Consider the following 20,575-nt stretch of genomic DNA (forward strand, 5'->3'; position numbering starts at 1 on the left):
CTGGAGGGCCACAATAGCTGCAGGTTTTGTTCCAACCCAGTTTCTTAATGACAAGTCAATTATTGTAGATGAAGCACTTGTTGCCTAAATGCTACATTTTAGTTGTCTCACATGTTAAAGTTCCCCAACCTTAATTGCTTATTTTAATCTTTAACAACTACATTTACTACTTTTAAATACTACTTATTTGTGATAATATGCAAATGACAAAGGAATCAGCAGCTCTCCATCTAACTTGTTTCCATTTACTCTGCGTATACTCATCATAAACTATCTGGTGTGGTCCCCGGCCGGGGCAGGAGCCCAGCCCGGACGCCCAGGAGGACCAGAGGAGGGCTTGTGCCTCCTCCAGACCGCGAGGGGGCGTCCGTCCTGGTTATGTTGGGGGCCACGGGTAGAGGGCGTGGAAGCCCAACCCTGTAGGGGCCCGTGGCCACCGCCAGGCGGCACCCAGGTGCCTGAGGAACCCTGGAGCCCAGCACTTCCGCCACACCAGGAAGTGCTGGGGGGAAGACGACAGGGGACACCCGGACGGCTTCCGGGTGCACAGCTGGCACTTCCGCCACACTGGGGTGTGGCTAGGACTGATTGCCGGGAAGCAGCTGGAGCCCATCCGGTTCCTATAAAGGGCCGCCTCCAGTCATTGGCAGAAGTCGGGTGGAAGAGGACGGAGCTGGAGTGAGGACTGGAGGCGGCCAGGAGAAAGAGAGGCACAGGACTGTGTGGCCTGGACATTGGGGAATCGGTGCTGGAGGCACTGGGGTTGTGAGTGCACGAAAATAATTTGTATATAGTTGTAAATAAACAGTGTGTTGGGTGGAACTATGTTGTCCGTCTGTCTGTGTCCGGGCCAGCGTCCACACTGGTTTAATTCATTTAATTTTTTATGTTTCTGCTGCTGCATGCATCTGAATTTCGCCTTGGGATTAGTAAAGTCTATCTAATCTAATTAGATAGATAGATAGATACTTTATTAATCCCAAGGGGAAATTCACAATTATATCCTTAGGAAGAAAATAAGAATGGACATAAGAATGACCTAAAATGGCAGTGTTAAAACACTAACAGGCCACAAAATTAAAGAACATCTATTATTGGTAAGGACTGGTTTCTAATTAAGGAAATGGGTTGGAACAAAAACCTGCAGCCACTGCGGCCCTCCAGAACCCATGTTGCTCACCTCTGCTTTAAGCATTTTGGTGTGTACATGTTACTACTTTTAGCCATTGTAATTATAAATAAAATAATTTTTGTGACAACCTAATAATAAACTCAAATGCTGTGTCTCACACATGATAATTTAGCTTATCAGTAAATATCAGCAATCATTTTTCAGAGCTATACTTAAAAGAGTATCCTACAGATAAACTGTCACCAAGCATGCAATACAGTCATTGGTGGATTTTGACAAAATTCTTATTAAATTATTTGAGTCCTTTGGAATGTTTACAGATACAATGCGATGTTTGTGTGATGCATGGTTGCTTAAAGAATTCAAACTGGACTAATTTGAGAGGTTAAACTCTCAACATTATTTCAAACTCAAAGAGACAAAAAGCGGGGAAACTTCAGTGCTATGGAAGCAGGCTTCACACTGCAACACGGCCAGATTCAAAAGTGGGGCTTCATCGCAAGAGAAGCAGCAGGACTCAGTCAGGTCATCTTTGAAATCAGTCCTAGGGTTCTTTGGCAGTTGACTTCTTGCACAAAATGGTGAAATCTGAAAGAACCAAGTCTACAAAATGAGTCCTCTTTTCAGGCCATCTTATAGAGAAAGAAGTATCTCTTAAAAAGTTTACTTCGCATAAAAGACTGGTGAACCATCAATTTCTTGTTTTCCTTAGTTTAACTTCAAAGCATAACTTTGAACAGTTGAGATTTCTCTTTGCTTCTGTCTCCTGGGGGAACTGCCAGGCCACATTAGTGGAAGTGGCATTAACAACAGTTGTTTTATCTGAACAGCTGGGCTGCCCAGTGAGAAGTGCTGCACATCTCTGGGTCACCAAGATAAAGTGATCGCCCTTTTGCTCACAACACATTAATCACACATTACACTAAATTATTCAAGTCAAGACTAGAGTCTCTAAAATGAAAACTTTGCATATTTAATCTCTCTGGACTCACCATTGACATTTCCTGTACTAAACTGTCAATCATTGTACCTGCTATAAAAAGGGCATTCTTTGTATTATTGAAATGTGTTAGATTGCTTTATTTGAAACATTTGGAAATGAATTATAAAATGACCTACCTCATCATTAACTACACCTCCATCAAAGACTTTGGCAACCAGTTCACTGCTTGTTCTGTCCAATAGGAACACGGAGCAGCTGTTGACACACGAGTCACAAAAAGTCAATAGGAGATTCATACAAGATCAGTTCAAAGTCTTGTACATTAAACTCTGTATTAGAAACCTAGAAAACATACCAAAATCCTTGGCTCTGATGGTGGTATTGTTGATAACTGGTCAAGTCTGGGAAATAGAATTTTCCAAGGTATTGGGGTATACCTGAATGTCTGATTTTAATACAATATATGACCAAATAGACCAATATTAGTCTACAGTCTAACTAACAATCACCCAATTCTGGTAGTATGTATTGTTTAAAAGAGGACTGCAATTTCATTAAATCGTTTCACTAAGTCACTGAAGTTTTGTTGAATACACTGAATGACCTATTAAATTTCAGCCCCAAACATGATGATTAATATTTCCATCAGGATTTTTTATAGTTGTTAGTAATGGATGCATTCAACATGGAGGTGCGATTACATCAGGGATTGGCTCTGAGCCCTTTCTTATTTGCAATAGTGAAGGACAGGGTGACAGACGAGATTAGACAGGAGTCCCCATGGACTATTATGTTTGCAGAAGACATAGTGATCTGTAACAAGAGTAGGGAGCAGGTTGAGGAGACCCTGGAGATGTGGAGATATGCTCTAGAGAGGAGGGGAATGAAGGTCAGTAGGAACATGTGTGTAAATGAGAGGGGGATCAGTGGAATGGTGAGGATGCAGGGAGTAGAGTTGCTGAAGGTGGATGAGTTTAAATACTGGGATCAATAGTACAGAGTAATGGGGACTGTGAAAGAGAGGTGAAAAAGAGACTGCAGGAAGGGTGGAATGGGTGGAGAAGAGTGTCAGGAGTGATTTGTGGCAGATGTGTATCAGCAAGAGTCAAAGGGAAGGTCTACAGGACGGTAGTGAGACCAGCTATGTTATATGGGTTGGAGACGGTGGCACTGACCAGAAAGCAGGAGACAAAGCTGGAGGTAGCAGAGTTAAAGATGCTAAGATTTGCACTGGGTTTGAGGAGGATGGATAGGATTAGAAATGAGTACATTAGAGGGTCAGCTCAAGTTGGACGGTTGGGAGACAAAGTCAGTGAGGCGAGATTGTGTTGGTTTGGACATGTGCAGAGGAGATATGATGAGTATATTGGGAGAAGGATGTTAAGGATAGAGCTGCCAGGTAAGAGGAAAAGAAGATTTATGGATGTGGTGAGAGAGGACATGCAGGTGACGGGTGTAACAGAACAAGATGCAGGGGACAGAAAGATATGGAAGAAGATGATCTGCTGTGGCAACCTCTAATGGGAGCAGCCAAAAGAAGAAGAAGACGATTTCATTGTGGGTAACAATAATAATATGAATGTGTTAATCTGAATACTTTAAACATGTCATCCATCTACAGTAGTAGTGCTAGTGCTGCAGTGAGATGTCATGTCAGTACCAGATTGACAGGTAAAAAGGGGGCACTACAGAACGGGAGAATGAACTTATTACAAGTACATTAAAAGAGAATGACTACTGTCAAAGGAAAGTAGAGTAGTTTACAGAGTTGATCAGGACAAGTTACCTACAGCTACAGATGCCTCATTCTATTCCCAGCAACATCGACAGCCACACGCTGGAGTCCATAGTCACTGGCTACACTTCTTCCAGGTGCAGCACCTACTCACCTCAGCTCACCATAACAAAGCACTACAGAGGGTGGTAAAGTCAAACCAAAATATCTCTGGGACCCAACTCACTTTTGTTAGATGAAATGTTGTGTTATAGATTATAGACTTCAGCCATCCTGCACATACAACATTCTCACTGCTCCATCAGCACTGACACCATTAGATTCAGGGACAATCTTTATCCGGAGATCATCAGGCTACTGAACAGTCACTCATACTGTCATTTGTATGAGTGTTTCTTGTATGAGGGTAAATCAAAAAGTAAAGGCAATTTGAAAATTATGCGTTAACTGCAACGGATAAAAGCCAATGCAATACAGCACACAGTTTATGGGTAGTTCGAACACGTATAGTGCAGTGCCCTACCGCTAGTCTGGTTGAAGACATGATCAAATAAGGATGGATGCTCTGCTGTGGGACTGCATCAATGTTGAACAATGTGGCTTATTGACATTTCTGTGGGTAGAGGGAGTGAAACCTGATGAAAATCAACAAAGGATGCTGGCTTAGCACAAAAGTGAAAGCCACATGACTCAATGAAAAGTTTATGAATGGGATGAAAGGTTTAAAGTGAGAAGAGCAGAGCTAAGAATCTGAACTTGCCGTAGTGTATGATGACTTGAGACACTGCAACGTTTGTTCAAGAGTACTTGGAAAGCTTGCTGATCTGCACCAGTCAACATCCTTTGATGGAATTTCTGCAGATTTCACACCTTCCACCCAAAGAAATCTCATTACAATGCATTGATAAACAATGGTGCAATCCCGTGGCAGATCACCCATGCTCATTTGACCTAACAGCAGAGTGCAGTGCTGTGTGTGGTTGAAATACCCATAAGCCATCATGAATGTATGGTATTGCATTAGCTTCTATCCATTATGATTACTGTGTAATTTTCAAGTTTCCTTTACTTTCGATTTACCCTTGTATATATCAAGTAAAGGATGCATTTAAAGCATGGTCTTGCATTCATTATCTGTCTTATTGGTTTTTTTTTTGTATTATACTACTAGTGCAAAAGAGAATCTGTTTGTACCATATGCTGTACATACTGTATAGCAATAAGCTTGGCCTAAATGGCCTAAAAGTAATTATTCCAGTCATTCTAAATTATAACAGTGTTAAAGTGGAATAAGGTGAAATTGAACAGCAGTCTCCCAGTTTGACTGAAGGCAGCAAGAAGACCTATTACTGTGTATAAAGCTCCCTTTTACCCATTAGGGTAGACAAACTACCTGCAGGTTGTTTTTCCCTTTCAAGGTGAGCTAGAAATTCAGGTCTGCAAGACTACCTCGGACTGCTTGGGAGGTTCTCTAGGAAGATGGACTCCTGGTTTCCAAAGGGTTCAGGGAATGCACTTCTAATACAGCATTCATTGAGCTTAGAACAAGCAAGGTGAGTTGAGGAAAAGCTTGACGGACATGAGGAAGAGAGGCAAGAGGATCAGAGAAAGACAGTGAGAGAAATGACAGGCAGTGTGCTACTGTGGTGGGCACTAACAGACAGGGTGACTGTCAAGTTTTGGAAGGCCAAGAGGCCCTTAGGATTTGGTATTTTCTGTGTTTATCCGATATTTAATTTACTCCTTCTGTTAACCCCTTCCATGCCTATTTGTTTTTAACACAAGGAACCTTTTTGTATCTTTGGTTTCACAGAATTCATTCTGGGTTTGGAATGGCTTGATATGTCCACTGCCTCCCAAAGCATGTCATGTTACTTGGAATATTTACACTGAAAGCACTAATTAATTCAGACCACTGTAAGGATCAATTCAGAGTCTATGGCAACTTAGCTTTCCATCAAAACAACTTTTGCCTTTGAGGTTCTGGGATTCTTTTTTGACCTTTAAAATGAACAGCAAGATATAGCAAACAGGCTTATTTATAGATCATTAAAATAAGATAAATGATTAAAAAGACTTACATTTCTGCATTACTGAGGTTTCTGGCCTCTATAATTATCTCCTGAAGCAAGACAGACACATCATCTGTAAAATTTAAAAACTTTTTGTTTTAGACATCTGCCAGTAATTTCTTTGGGCGAATGGCATGTTTCTATTTAAAACAATTACCTGTTATTGAAAAGTTATAAAACAATAATTTGGAAAAATAATAAAACAAGACTATATTGAACACTTGAGCACCTATTATGCAGTGCTAGATGTGTTCATGTAGAAGACATTTCAAATAGTAAGAGTTTGCTTTATTTGGACTATACTAATCAAAATGTAATTTTCATTGTGTAACTGTTATGATGTGGGGGCTCTGAACACAGTTTCGCACATATTTTTCTCTTATATTTTCATTTTAATGACATTCATCATTGTTTGCCTTTATGTACCTTACTTACCAAATAGAATTCTTTGTACATGTTTGCACTTGGTGAATAAACTCGATTCCAAATCTGATTCTTATCTTTTAGTGTCATTTTCACGATGTTACTAAGCCCCCATTTCATCAACTGGTTTTAAGCAGTGCACATCCACTTTGTGTATAGAGATGACTGTGACTGTACTGTTGTTAGCGATGGCACCTTGTTGCTGCCCCACGGCCTTTATGTCAAGTGATGTCATTGGGCCGATGCCATTTAAGATGGTGGCACACTATCTTCAGATTTGTTGCTAAAACCTCAATGCAATTAACAAGCGAATCTAAATGATTTCGGGGAATTAAAACATTTCTTTGAGTTTAATTCCTGTTTGGCATTTTCAGTTTGGTTGCTAGTTGTTTCTGCTCACCTCCTTACAGATACTTGCTTTTGGTTTATAACTCTGATTTTTGACCTCATACCCTGATCCTGATGAAATTTTGCATTTTAATTTTTTTCCCATCATGGCAGTACAGTAACATAGACTCTCAGGAAGAACTCAAAAGGTTACTTGCCTCTGTACAGCTTTGCTATTTTTTATGAACCAATGCTCCTCCAAATTAATTAGAAAGCCATATGCATACTCATTTGCCAGCAGAAACATTTTAGAAACAAATTGTTGTTGCACTTAGTGCCTGCTGACAGCACATTGGAAGTTGTACTGCATTTTAGTAAACCTATTTTCAGACTTGTTTTCTTAACCAAGAACCTAAATCCCTAAAGTTACCATACTGTATATACATTCTTGTAGCGCTGAACATGAAATACAACCAAAGAAAACACACTCATGTAAGTATGTGATCTCAGTTTTTCATCTAAAAAATAAAAAGATGATTAATTACTTAAAAAATGCGTATACATATTTTTTTTCTAGTGTCCCACACGTGTGCATGAGAGGCAGCTAAAGGGCTCAAAAGAAGGTAATTCTATGCTGGACCATGGGATTCTCTAACCCTTCCTCTCTTTCTTCTGCAGACCAGCTACGGGAAATTCCCCCCTTGAGCCCAATGACATCACTTCCAGCCCCGGACCCACTGACATCACTTCCTCTGACAGGCTTTGAGAAGTCAAGCAAAACGACACATTTTATTGGCTAAGTGAAAAGATTACAAGATGCAGGCTTTCGAGGCAACTCAGGCCCCTTCTTCAGGTGAGATGTCATTACATTACATAAGATGTAATCAAACATGTTGCCTAAAGAAGGGCCCTGAGTTGCCTCGAAAGCCTGCATATTGTAATCTTTTTAGTTAGCCAATAAAATGTGTCGTTTTGCTTGACTTCTCACTACATTCATAATGGCTAACACGGTACAACACCCTAGTACTTCCGACAGGCTTTAAAAGACACCATTTTGTGTTTGCAAGTCAGTTCTGTTTTGGACTCAAGTCTGTAAAGACCGATCATTATCGCCTTATTTTTGCCTTTTTCAATCTACCTACTGTATCTTCAAGTATATGGGGTGGCTAACCCAACCCTTCTTGTGGTGTCTCTGGCTTCATTCCACACCAGTTATGACCCAACTTATTGAAAGGAGATACAAGTTTACATCATCATTTTTAAACCAATGGCTCTTTTCATCTTCAATAAACTACCTTAGTACAGTAAGAAATGAAGTGGCCTGTGAGTATAACATCTGGGAATTGGGGCTGAATTTAGCACAGCACTTCACTCCATTCCAGACACCGTAACCCTTCTTATGCACCCACCGGTTACTGACAGGCAATTTTATTTAAATGTAAGACTTCAGCATTGTAGGGGAGTACAGGCTGATGAGCTGCTGACATTTTGTTAAGACAGGCAATTCATAGCATATCCCCCGTGCAATTAAAATCATAAAACCTTACCTAAATGTGTAAAGAGGTTTTTGGCAACTTGAAGCAGGGCCTAAAATAAAAGAAATGGTATTGAGAAAAAAAATAATAATTTATCATTTTGTACAGTATATGAATATGTAATGTTTTGTACAGTTGTGTTTAATAAATAAATATGTAACTTGTAAACTGCCTTTGAGTGCTGGTTTCCTGGCAAGGAGCCGCTCTGTACAAACGTGAACAGTCATTTTCTTTGTTATGGCGCCTTGTATGGCTAGTACTGTACCTCCAAGCTGATTCATACCGTAAGTACAGAACTATGATATAATCATTTACATTTCATTTTTTAATGATTAGGAAGCATTTGTCCCATTATGGATTTTTGAAAATTATATACCTGATCATAGATTTTGTTTAAATATGTGGCCAACACAGCACAAATTTAGAGAGCAAAAGGCAGGTGAGAAAAACTGAGTTGTGTTTGCCATGCTGTATTTCATTGTACTTTATAATTCACTTTAATTTAGACATTGCTACAAAATTCCCCATAATACTGTTAACCAACATTGACTGATCATTGAGTGTCATGTCATGCTAACACTACTCAAATGAATCCTGACAGAACAGTCTATGGAGCTTGAAGTTTCTTCCCACCTAAATATAGGGTTTTCTTGAGTTACTCCAGTTCTCCTTCCACACCACAAAGATTTGTTATGTAAATTGGGTTCATAATCATAACATTCTGAAGCCCACTTAATTCAGTTCAAAATGATGGTGGGGCAGAACTTAAGCCCCACCAGCAGCGTCAAACACAGCATCAAGCACGACGGCAGGAACAAATTTTGGACATGGCATCAGTTAATTTTATGGCCCATTCACAAACATACAGACCCACGTTCACAAATCACCAGTTATCATTAGACATATCTTGGCTAACCAACTCCTTGAAATTCCACATCCATACTCTGTCACCCTGTGATTAAAGTTTTACAGGGTAAAGGCAGAATGATGGGATATTAACAATAATAATAATAATTCATTACATTTACATAGCACTTTCCTCATTACTCAAAGCACTGAAGTGTAGCATGTAGATGTGATGGCAGCCATTTTGTGCCAGTATGCTCACCATTGTTAGAGGGGTAGTTAGCCAATTAGAGACAAAGCAATGATTTTGGGCCCAGAATAACTAGACCATGTTGGGCAAGTTTGACAAGATATCAGGATACATCCTACACTTTACCTCACACCTCTTCTAGCAACAACACAAGCCCTTCTTGGTATTATCCCTTCCAAGTGCTGGCTAGGCCCGAACATTCTGAACTTTAGATGGATTACCAATTCTGAAGTGCATGTGATATACAATATTGCCTCTGGGATGAAATGAACTGTAAGCCCAGAGGATGTCTTTAACTGCCTATTGTTGTGGACACCAAGGCTTATTCTGAGCACCATAAAAACTGAGAGATGATACTCAAAAAAAAAAAAAAATAAATATGTGGTCTGGGGTAGTAAGGGGTCAAAACATTATCAAGACATTATGTAATAGTCAAAAGCAAAATAAAATCAAAACCAAAATCACAATCCTTCACCAAAGAAGCAGACAACGCTTACAGAATTTTCACACGTTTAAAATCCACCAAGGTATAGCGCAGAGGGTGATTGCTGCCATATTTATGGCGTCACTTCTGTGACTTCACCATTGTGATCATGAAACATTACAAGACTGCTTTGCATAAAGAAAGAAAAAGAGCACAGAAATAAAAGATGGATATTAGAAAAGGAATCCTCATGTTTCAAAACCTCAGAATGCACAAAACAATATATATAAAAATGTCTAATATTATGCCTAAAGTCTGCAAAGTGTCTACAGATTTGTAACAGGTATCTCTTTGATTTTTACTATTCACATTTCTGGAGAAGTTTTTAGTTTCTTTCGTTATGTTAGTATGAAGACTTCAACGTGTAATGAAGTTAAAATAGAAGATTAAATACAATAATAAGAAGAAAGTTCTTTTTACAAATCAATGCAATGGAAGCTTTCAATTAAGTCATCTGCATGGAGAGAAGACTTTATTTTACAAAGCTGTTTTATTTTTTTTTTACCTGACATTCAAACTTCAACTTCTGTTCTTTCTGGAAAGCCAGCGTGCTGGTTAAGACAGTTGAAGTATAACAGAAGCAGTGTTGGATTTTGTGCTCATCTTCTTTTGTGTACCTGCACAAATAAATAAAACACACGTTATAAACTAAAACACAAGGGTCGGCACTACTACCTCATAGCTTCTGAACCATAATTCCTTGCAGAGTTGCTGGCTATATGAGCATTCACTCTAGAAACTCTGGTTTTCTCCCATAGTCTTCAGATGATGTTTGATGGACTGGTAACCCCAAACAGGCTTCACTACTGGGTGAGTGTGTCAGTTGCCAATGCTGCAGATGCTTTGGTTATTACCAGAGGTCACACAGTCTGCGCACACATTTAAAAGTATTGGTATTGCTGAACAGTCTGTCATGACAGGAAAATGCTGTGTTTTCTATAGCTAAGCACTGCAAGGCCTCTCCTAATAGTGGCATTGCCAGAATGCACTTGTAAGTCGGAGGTAGCTGCACAAGTCGCAGTGGGCACTGCCAGCGGATGTGGAGGGTAAGTGTGCTGTGTTTAGACAACTCACTCTGAGATACAAGCCTGGCAGAGGTCACCACCAGAAATACCAGTGGGCACACAAACTCCTGTCATTACATTGGGGAAACCAAGGGGAAGTGTGCCAAGCTGTGCCCAGCACCGGTCAGCTTCCTGCTAACATGTCCAACTGATATCAATGCAGAAGAGCTTCCCAGAGACCATAAAAGGGAGACCACTTCCAAAGTTGTCTAAAGCAGATTCAAGAAGATTAAGTGCTAGGCACCCGGGGCAGGAAACCATAAAGAATGGGTTCACATTATTATAGGCACAAACAGGCAATGTTACACAATCTTCATTTTACCCTCATTCCAGGACTTTGTATATTACAAACTGACAAAGAAAAAATGGGGCAGCAGGGTGGCAAAGGATTAGTGCTACAGCCTGATAGCTCCATCGAGAAGGTTTTCATTACCACCCATGTGATCATCTGCATGAAGTGTTTAGCTAATCTCCACTTTGGTTTTCTCTCATTATGCCAATTTTTACCCACATTCCAAAGATGTGAATTGCCACTTATTGTGAATGAATGTGTGACTAACAACTCCTGCATTGTTTCTTGCTTTATGTCCAATACTGTCAGGAACAGTTTCAGGTTCCTTGATCTCATAGTGAGTTAAGTAAATACACAGATGTTTGGATATTTTCTTTGGAACCACCTAATAGGACTAAAAGCTCTCATCCACACTTAAAAACTTAAGAATAACCGTTAAATTAATTAGGTTAACAATGCACCAATAAAAGAGTAAAATACAATACAGTAAGATACAACTTGTTTTTGTATAGCACTCTTCACTGAGTGCAGACGCAGAGCACTGTGACACATTTCTCTGGTAAAAAGCTAGTAGAGATCATATACGATTAAATACAATTATATTTAAACATAGACCAAAAAGACAAATATAAAGAAATACATAGTTACCTCAGAAGGAAAAACATAACCTGTAATCAGAAACTATATTCAGAAATACAGATCTAAAGTGACAATTTTTAAAACAAATTGAGAGGCCACTCCAAAAAAAAAAACTATTATAAAAAGTAAGTCCTAAAGGCAAAAACAGCAAGCTAGACAAGAAGTAGAGAGCTGCTCGCAACGGACAAAACTCATATAATGCCTTGGCAGTCTCATCCTTCTCTTCTGCTTTGTGTTTATGGTGCCCAGCATCTCACAGCAAAGGTGTATTATTGCCTCCTGCCATACTGGAGTGGAAGGTTGATATTGCAAAGTCAGATTCTACTCCCAAATTTCTTTTATTTAAAAATTAAATTATAGCATATCTAATCAGACCATTCCTTTACTCCTAAAATATTTTTCTCCTCCCAATACTTTTGTAGTTCCCATTATACTTTTAAATGTACTTACAGATTCTATGCAGGATTTAGGACATAACTGTACTATTATTACATGATGCACTGTTTTGGATGCTTTACAAAACTAACAATACTATTATCATCATCAGAGCCAAAGTTTAATTTACATCAGTGTGCCCAAGACACAGCCTCACCAACCACACTTCCTCCTTTCTGTTTCTACAAACCAGATGATTCTTTTGCACTGACTCACGTAATACAATCTATGCCATGTACTTTCATCCCATAACCTTTTGCCATTTCTTACCCTTAACTATCCTCAAACATACTTGACTTCCTTCTTCGCCATATTAAACACTGTATCAATCTATGGACTTTAAATTGTTTTTTAGCAATGCCACAATCTTTTCATTGCATAAAATTGTAGCATGTGTACAGTATGTGTCCAACAAAATCAAACCAGAGTACATCACACTGCAAACCATACAAGATAGAAGAATCATTCATTAGTAATTCACTGGCAGCAAAAACTCCCAAGTCTTTAACAACCCCTTAAATATTCCTCAGGATGATTGTCACAATCAGCAGCACGCCTGAATATTTGGTGGCAGCTGGAGGCCCCACCCCCTTGGGATCAATTCCTGAAGGAAAAATTGGAAAAGGAATAACAACAATTAAAAGACACATAGAAGAAAGGAAACAAAAAAGGGTAGCACCATAAACGAGTGGAAATTGAAGAAGCTACTCTGTATTGCCACTATTTAATTGTATGCAGTTTTTTTAGTAGCAATGGCCATATTTCATAACTGAAACTTATAGGGTGGAAGAAAAACTTGTGGCTTTGCGCTGGTATCTGTAAGGTTGCTGGTTCAAATTCTATTACTACCAAAATGAGTGTACTCCGTTGGGTCCTTGTGCAAGGCCTTTAACCTGTAAATTGCTCCAGTATTTCTACTATTCTATTTTCTATACTATTTTCACTATTTAGTATTTCTACTAAAGGTAGAGAGTGGTGCATGGAAATAGGAAATTTTCAAATGACGTACAATGCATGAATAAACACATTAACAAATACATTTAATGAATGGAATGCATTGTACAGGATATGCAATTAATGATGGTAATCAAAATTCATTCAGTATTCATTTTATGTTTTGAAGAAAACATCATGAAGGTGTTGTCCATTTCCCTATACACGTTCTGACAGCCTGTTGTGGAAATTCTTCATTGCTTGAAGTAACATGTCAAGAGGAATGCCAGCGATTTCCTCTTCAATCCTCCTTTTTAGTTTAGCGATAGTTGCAGGATGTGTGTGGTACACTTGGCTTTTAAGTTGTCTTCACAGAAAAAAAAATCATAAAAAGTGATTGGTGTTCATGTATGTGTAAGTGGAATAAGAGAAAGGCTGTGGTACCAAAAGTGGAAGCCAACATTTTTCCCTCAGCACGATAGAGAGCAGCAAATGGGCAAAACCTGGAACTGTTGGCCTCCTACTTAGAGCAAATAGCAGATAACTTTCTATACTAAGTATGGCAAACCTTTTGAAAGAAAGAGTGAAACCATGAAGGATTGGCAACAGGGAGGGAAAACCCTGCAGATTTCCATGGGGCTGCAGACAAGGTGGATCCTGATACCAAAATGTGTAAGAAGACTTGAAGTTGACTTTAAAGAACCCTTATGGCTTTGGGATAGGGGGACAACAAGGGCTGCTGGAGGGCTACATAAACAGGAGGCCAAACAGCTGGGTGGGCTGTGCTTGACTCACAAAGTGACTCTGTGGCTTGATTCAGATGTCATGAATGTAAATGTGCTTCCCGACAGATATAATTGGATATGAAACAGAGGAAGAAGCTCCCTGCTAAGAGGATGGTCAAAGAACATTAAGACAAGACCTAAAGAGGAGAGGTGATCCTAACACCAATCCAGACAACCCTAAGGAGAACAATAAAATAAGTATTACTTTATGTTTTTGTTTTTCCAAAGTGACTTCTCACACATTTTTTTTTTGCTACCAAAAGCCTTATTTTTAATCTTAGTCACGTAAGCACAAATGAGGATTAGTCCAAAAGATCAGGATACTCTAGAACTGCTTAATTCGGCGTACAGACAGGTTAACTGACTTGGTCAGGGTCACACAGTCAGTCAGAGGCAAGTTCATAGGTTTATAAAATATACTACACTGTACTTTTACTGCTGCATAAAATAAATTATTGTTATGAGGTAATGCATCAGTCTTCTGTTTCATTGAAAAATGTGCAGTATACATTAATAGCAATTTTTACCTGTCAACTGCAACATTAATTTCCAGAGGATGCCATTTGATTAATTACTATCATATATTTCAGCTTGAGTTAGTAGAAGCACAACACAGTGTGACAGATGCCATAAGCACAGAAATGAAGAACGAGAATATGAAATGACGGCTTCAGGGAGGCTTTGCTTACGTGACAGCATTTTCCCCTGCTTTCTGCTGGGCCACCCACTAGACGTGAGGTCTATTGCCTCACCTCCTGTGTATTAAGCTAGCAAAATCAATCAAATATCGGTAAATTATGCTTCATAATTGAATATGCTTAAAAAAAAACAGCATCACAGCTCTCCATTAATGGGTTTTCATTTACTGTATTAAACTGTGCTCTTATCACATACATTCGAGTAAAAATCAAAAGCACAAGCGTTATCTGTCACTTGATGTTTTAAGTTAGTTGACAAATCTTCAGTTCGCTGCACAACTGCATTTCTGGACAAGCAAACATTGTTGAATTCCTGCATTTTCTCCGGGCACATTATTTCTGCGGCTTTAGTGAGGCATTGTTTTGTGAAGTCACCATCGGTGAAAGGTTTCCAGTGTCAGGCAGTGAGTTTCACTATCTCGTAACTGGCTAATATGGCATTTTCTTGTGTTTTGTTAGCACGGAAAAAATACTGTTGTTGAGCTAGCAGACTAGCTGCCATTTGCTGAACTTTTTGTTCTCGCTTGGCACCAGTGTAGGACGTGTAGGTTGGATGTTTGGCTTTGTAGTGTCGACATACATTATACTCTTTAATCACTGCAGTAGTTTCATTGCAAATCAAACAGACACACTTGCCCTTGACTTCTAGGAAGAAATTTTCATTTTGCCACCGTCTGAAATTTTCTGCACTCACTTGCTATTGTGCATTTCTTTCATTCTACTATTTTTGGTCACCCGTACCAAATTGTTCTTTGGTTGTACTTGTTTGTGAAGATGCTGCCTTGATCGAGACAGTAGCTCCGCCTTGTGTTAAACTTAAAAAGTACAATACGGTTAAGAACAAGTTACATGTGTGGGCCATATTTCATTATATTTTTAGAATTTGCTGCAGGCCAATTAAAAATGGACCATGGGCCGCAGCTCGCCCACGGGCCATAGTTTGGACACCCCTGGCATAGATAGATAGATAGATAGATAGATAGATAGATAGATAGATAGATAGATAGATAGATAGATAGATAGATAAACTGTGGTATAAACAGACACCAAAATTACTATAAAAAAATGTAAAGCATCTGTATTGGAAGTCACAGTGAGGCATTATGCTGATGTATTGCTGTTGGTATAAAGGAGCCCCCATAGTGTTTTTTGACACACTTCTGCTGAATAATTAATGGTCTGAATATCCTCAGTGTTAGTGTGTCAGAGAGAGGATGTGCAGCATTGTTCATAATAGCACTCAGTTTTGTTTTGATCCTCTCCTTCGCTGTCACCTCCAGGGGTCCAGAGTGAGTCCCATTGCTCAGTCTGCTTGATGATTTGGTTGGCCTTTTTTGAAGATTCTGCAGAATATGTGAAGGATGTCACTGCCCGCATTAAAGGAACACGGTACCCTAAGGAAAAAAGAGAGCCTGCTCTGCCCTTTGTTATATGGTAGAAATGTCTTTTACAAAAATAAATAATATTTCATATAATATCATAATGAAGCAGTTAAAAATCATCATTATTCATATTACAAGAGATTTGGTTAGATACCTGCTAAGATCAGAATATTATTTTCAAAGAAAACAGAGAGCCATATGTACATTGTGTAAATGAACATTTAAGTATTTGACAATGCGAAATCAATGGAAAATTTGGTGGTCTTATGAATGACACTGGGCCTCTACCAGCACTATTCCTTCTTAACAATATAAGGTGCCTTGGGCAACCTACTTGTGTGGTGTCTAGAATGTGGATGGAAGCTCAAAGTCTTGGATGGATTAAGAAAATGTAGCACTCCAACAGCAAATGTCTGTGTCTATGTCTATATATCTGTGTGTTCATCCGGTTGCTATGTCTCTGTTATTTGTCATGTAGATACAGGATTTGTAAATGCAGCAGTAATGTTTATGATGCACCTTCTTTTGGAATGAACAAGGCAGTGCACTTTATTAATACATTCATTACAAAATACATTTGAATAGATGGTGCACTGAAGACTTAGATATTAGCCCATTTTAGATGTGTAGCATAGCTAGTCTATATACCTGTATATAAAATGCTAATCTCAGTCCGTCTGTCACACAATTACTTTCAAACTAATGGGACTAGAATCTTGATCTTAGTCTTAATCAAAAGCTTATAGGCTGATATACTCTGGTAATTCATTCAGTTTTAGGTAGTGGCAACCTGGTGGGCACTTTACTGCAGAAACATTTATTGCAATTAAAGCCCTGGTCACACAAGCCTATCAATTGATAATCCCCTTGGACACGGTACACACATGTTCTAAATTCATAATCAAGTAGAAGTTCTTTCATTTCTAAACAATGGGTATAGGATTTACCTCTATTTATATCCAGCCTTTTGTAGCATTTTGTTTTAGGGCCACAGGTCTGCATGTTTCACTAATGTAAAATAATACATTTCAACTATAATGGGCGTTTGGACTCTTGTTTAAGGTCGGTGCTCTGGAAGTAATATCTGCACTCCTCCAGTCTGATATATGACAGCAAGGAGCCTCCATACCTTATGAATCATTCTCTCCTGCTCATTATGGCCACTGCAGGGAAATCTGGCACCTCTATGGGGTGTTTTAACCAGCTGGCCTCAGGATTTCTGGAGGCCCGTCCAAACGCTGGAAGTGATTAAGGAAAAAAAATACCCTGCAAGCGATCTCCTTAATAACAAACCATAATAAGAAAAACAAGACACTGATCTGTGCAACTTGAGCCTGTTCAAGCAGATAATTTGAAGGCTACGAATTTTTAAAATAACAAGCGAGAAGTAACAAAAACCTCTCCTGCTCCACCTTGTTACCTAGTCTCTGAGGAGTAGGTTAATTGTAACTCATTTAATTTTATAGCACTGATTGCTCCCAATGGTGGTACCATCTAAACATGGAGGGATAGCTCTCTGGAGATTATATGCAGAGTAGTTCTTCTGAGAATTGCTCTTGTGGTAGTGGAGAGTTTTCGTCTCCCAGGGCGGTCTTTGAGTTTGCTGCCCCCAGCTTAGAAAATAAAAAATAATGCATATCATACAAAAAATGAAAACAATGAAAATTTTACCTACATTCTAAATTATTAATTACAATTAAAGTTTAATTACAATCCAAAATGTACACTCTACATCTATTTAAACAATTAATCTACAATGCTACTTTTCTTGTTGTTATGTTGGGAAAATTGTTGATGACATTATCAAAGTCAATTTCGTTTGTCAGTTGCTGCTCTATGGAAATTATGACAAGGTTTCTGAAATGCAAAATACTCATTGAAGAACTTAAATAATATTTTTATAACTCAGTTTTGAGAAACCTCTCACTGGGGGTAGCAACAGTATTAGCAATTGTGAAGAAAATTTGCAAAAGTATTACGATATTTGGGACTAAATGCTGAACCACAGTTGCACCTAGACATACCAGTAAGATCCGTGTGTCATCACTAATTTTGCTTAGCTAAAGACCAGTATCTTTTAAGTTAACCGCAGGAATTTTTTGTTCGTCATACATTGCATTGATTGAAGATGAAGAACTACTAGAAGATGAAGATGGCTTTACTTCGGAAACTTTACGAATGAGGTATTTCAATAGTGCTCCTTCATTCTTTTTAATATTTCTCCCTTCTGCTTCTTCTTTTTTCTAAAAGCGGCACTGCTCTTTTTTGTTCGCTTCATCTTAAAATTGAGAGAATAATTACATATTAATAATGAGAATGATGGGTTTGTCCTTTTTGGTCGGAGTAAATTGGCGAACTGGTCACAATTCGCATTTGTAAAATATAACTTTACAACATATGTATTTGTAACAGTTTTTAAAAATTAAAAATGGTGTAATTTTTCATAGGTAACACATATTAACTTGCCAAAGCCCTATCAAACAAACTGTCTAAAAAGTCTAGTACTAAAGTTTATTAAAAAGTGCTGCCCAGCTCAGACCGCCCCCTATGCCCTCCCAGCTACGCCAGTGTGTTTCAAATTCAATGGTTGTTTTAAACTCAAAAAGAGATCATTGGGCAGAGAGAGATATCCACAGTTTAAAGTTCTTAGACAGTTGACCTGAAGTTTTTTGTGGGTTTAATGTAAGCCTTTCTTTAGTTTTGGTTTGCTGTGATTAATTGGGTGTTTTTTATTTTTTATTATTGTCATTGCTCCTCACAGTTTTTACCAGGCAAATACCTGATGGCATTTCTGGTCTTTTAATCTTCTTATATATAAATATATCTACATGTGGAAGTGTGTGTGTCTGTCTGGCCCGGAAGTGAAAGGTGAAGTCGGGCTAAGGGCTCCGCCTCCGAAGAAACAGAAAACTCGCTTAGCCGCTAGTAACACAAGAGAGGTAAGCACATCAGCAAAATGAAATCTCAGAAGAAAGAAAAAGTCGTTTAGCCACTAACACCGGTAAAATGGTATCCCTTTTACTTTTCCTCCTGTCACTAATGCAAAAGTGATGCAAGCACATCGGCAAAATGAATCCTCCTAGGAGAGAGATGCCCAGAATAGTTCCTTTCAATTGCCTGACATCTCTACATTTCAATTTTTTTCTGACGATTTCAATAGTTTCTAGGACCCTGGGGTTTTTATAGCACGGGCTTACACAGCTAGTAAGAATACAATTGTCCAGCTGAGACATGATGCATACACTGAAAAGGCTCTCTCTACTATTCATAAGTGATACTGGGATAAAGCAGGGCCAGCTGAAGGGTACATTGTGCCCCTAGGTAGAGTTTGTTGAAGTGCCCAAAAATAGACATCCAACAGAGATGTCCCTTTAAGACCCACGCTGTGTCAGATCTAAAAGTCAAATCAACGAAGTGACAGCAGTAATAAAGAGGATTATGTAAATAAATAAATAAGTAAAGTGAACACATCAGAGATATGGAATGACAGGTATGTATCTATTTTACCATGGCAGGATATATGGGTGTTAGCTGTCTTTTTTCTGTTTTTTTGTTATTTTGATTTTCACTTGATGTATGATTTCATATATTTTAGCTGTTTGCATGGGAGCCTGCTGTGCATATTCTTGGAATATTCTGAAAGATGATAGACAAAAACAAGTTCACTGTAAGTCTCAAATGACTAAATGGAATAAAATAAAATCCTTCCTTGCTGTATTCCCTTAAAGGAGTTTTGAGAAAACAGCTTGTATATGTGTATTGTAGTCTGGCTGGAAAGACAGCTGACAACAAAGACCTAATTGTATAAGTGAATGATTACAATCTTTGACCTGCTAGGCCTCCTTTAACCAGAAAAAAAAAATAAAAAAAGAATTCATTGTTATGGTTAATTTATTTTATGGGTAGTAGAAAGTATAAAACGCAAAAATTGTATGACAGGCAGCTGGCCAGGCAAGCCTTTCTACAGTACAAAATCAGATTGCAAATTCGGGAATGCACAGGGCAAACATTCATGGATACAAAGTGTTCTGCACAAAACAACAACATCAACAAAGTGATAACTAAATAGAAAAAAATAAAAGATTTCTAGAAAACCAAATATAGAAAGACAATCAGAATTATGAAACAGAAATTTATTTCACAGACTATTCTGACACCATCGAAATGAGGGAGGCCAATTATTTTTAATAAATACCCATTAAATGCTGTAATTTTTAAGGGGCATAGAAGTGTCAGCATAGCCTTAGGGAATGGAATATAATTATACAGAAATCCCCATTCCACAGCAGACTGTAACGTTACATTGTACATGGTCATATACTTCATAAGAAGATGAACAGACTAGATGGGGTTTGTTTGGCTCTTTAAACAGAAGAGGGAGCTCAAGACTACAAGAGCATCTGGGGTCATTAGACAGGGTTGTTGAAAGATGGCTCCCATGGGGAATCCCCAACCCTGGAAGTTATACAAGAGATTATTCTAGAAATGATCTCCAACTCCAGGACAGAGAATCAGAAACTAGAGGTATGGCAGGTGAGACAGAAAGAGACAGAGACACACACACACACATTGAAAGTGGAATGTTTATTGTGGTACTGAG

At 38.6% G+C, this 20,575-nt stretch overlaps 1 protein-coding gene across 3 annotated transcripts in view; it reads right to left on the reverse strand.

Moving 5' to 3' along the window:
- LOC120523931 (cGMP-dependent 3',5'-cyclic phosphodiesterase) overlaps positions 1-20,575 on the reverse strand; it is a 798,989-nt gene that overhangs the window by 62,976 nt on the left and 715,438 nt on the right. For all 3 annotated transcript variants that reach the window (XM_039745642.1, XM_039745643.1, XM_039745645.1), the window contains 4 exons: positions 10,253-10,364; positions 8,180-8,219; positions 5,892-5,955; positions 2,252-2,330 (listed from right to left, as the gene is read on the reverse strand). In XM_039745642.1, coding sequence (XP_039601576.1) covers positions 2,252-2,330; positions 5,892-5,955; positions 8,180-8,219; positions 10,253-10,364 — 295 coding nt within the window. The remainder of the gene's footprint in view (positions 1-2,251; positions 2,331-5,891; positions 5,956-8,179; positions 8,220-10,252; positions 10,365-20,575) is intronic.

Source organism: Polypterus senegalus, chromosome 2, assembly GCF_016835505.1.
Source record: "Polypterus senegalus isolate Bchr_013 chromosome 2, ASM1683550v1, whole genome shotgun sequence".
Lineage (NCBI taxonomy): Eukaryota > Metazoa > Chordata > Cladistia > Polypteriformes > Polypteridae > Polypterus > Polypterus senegalus.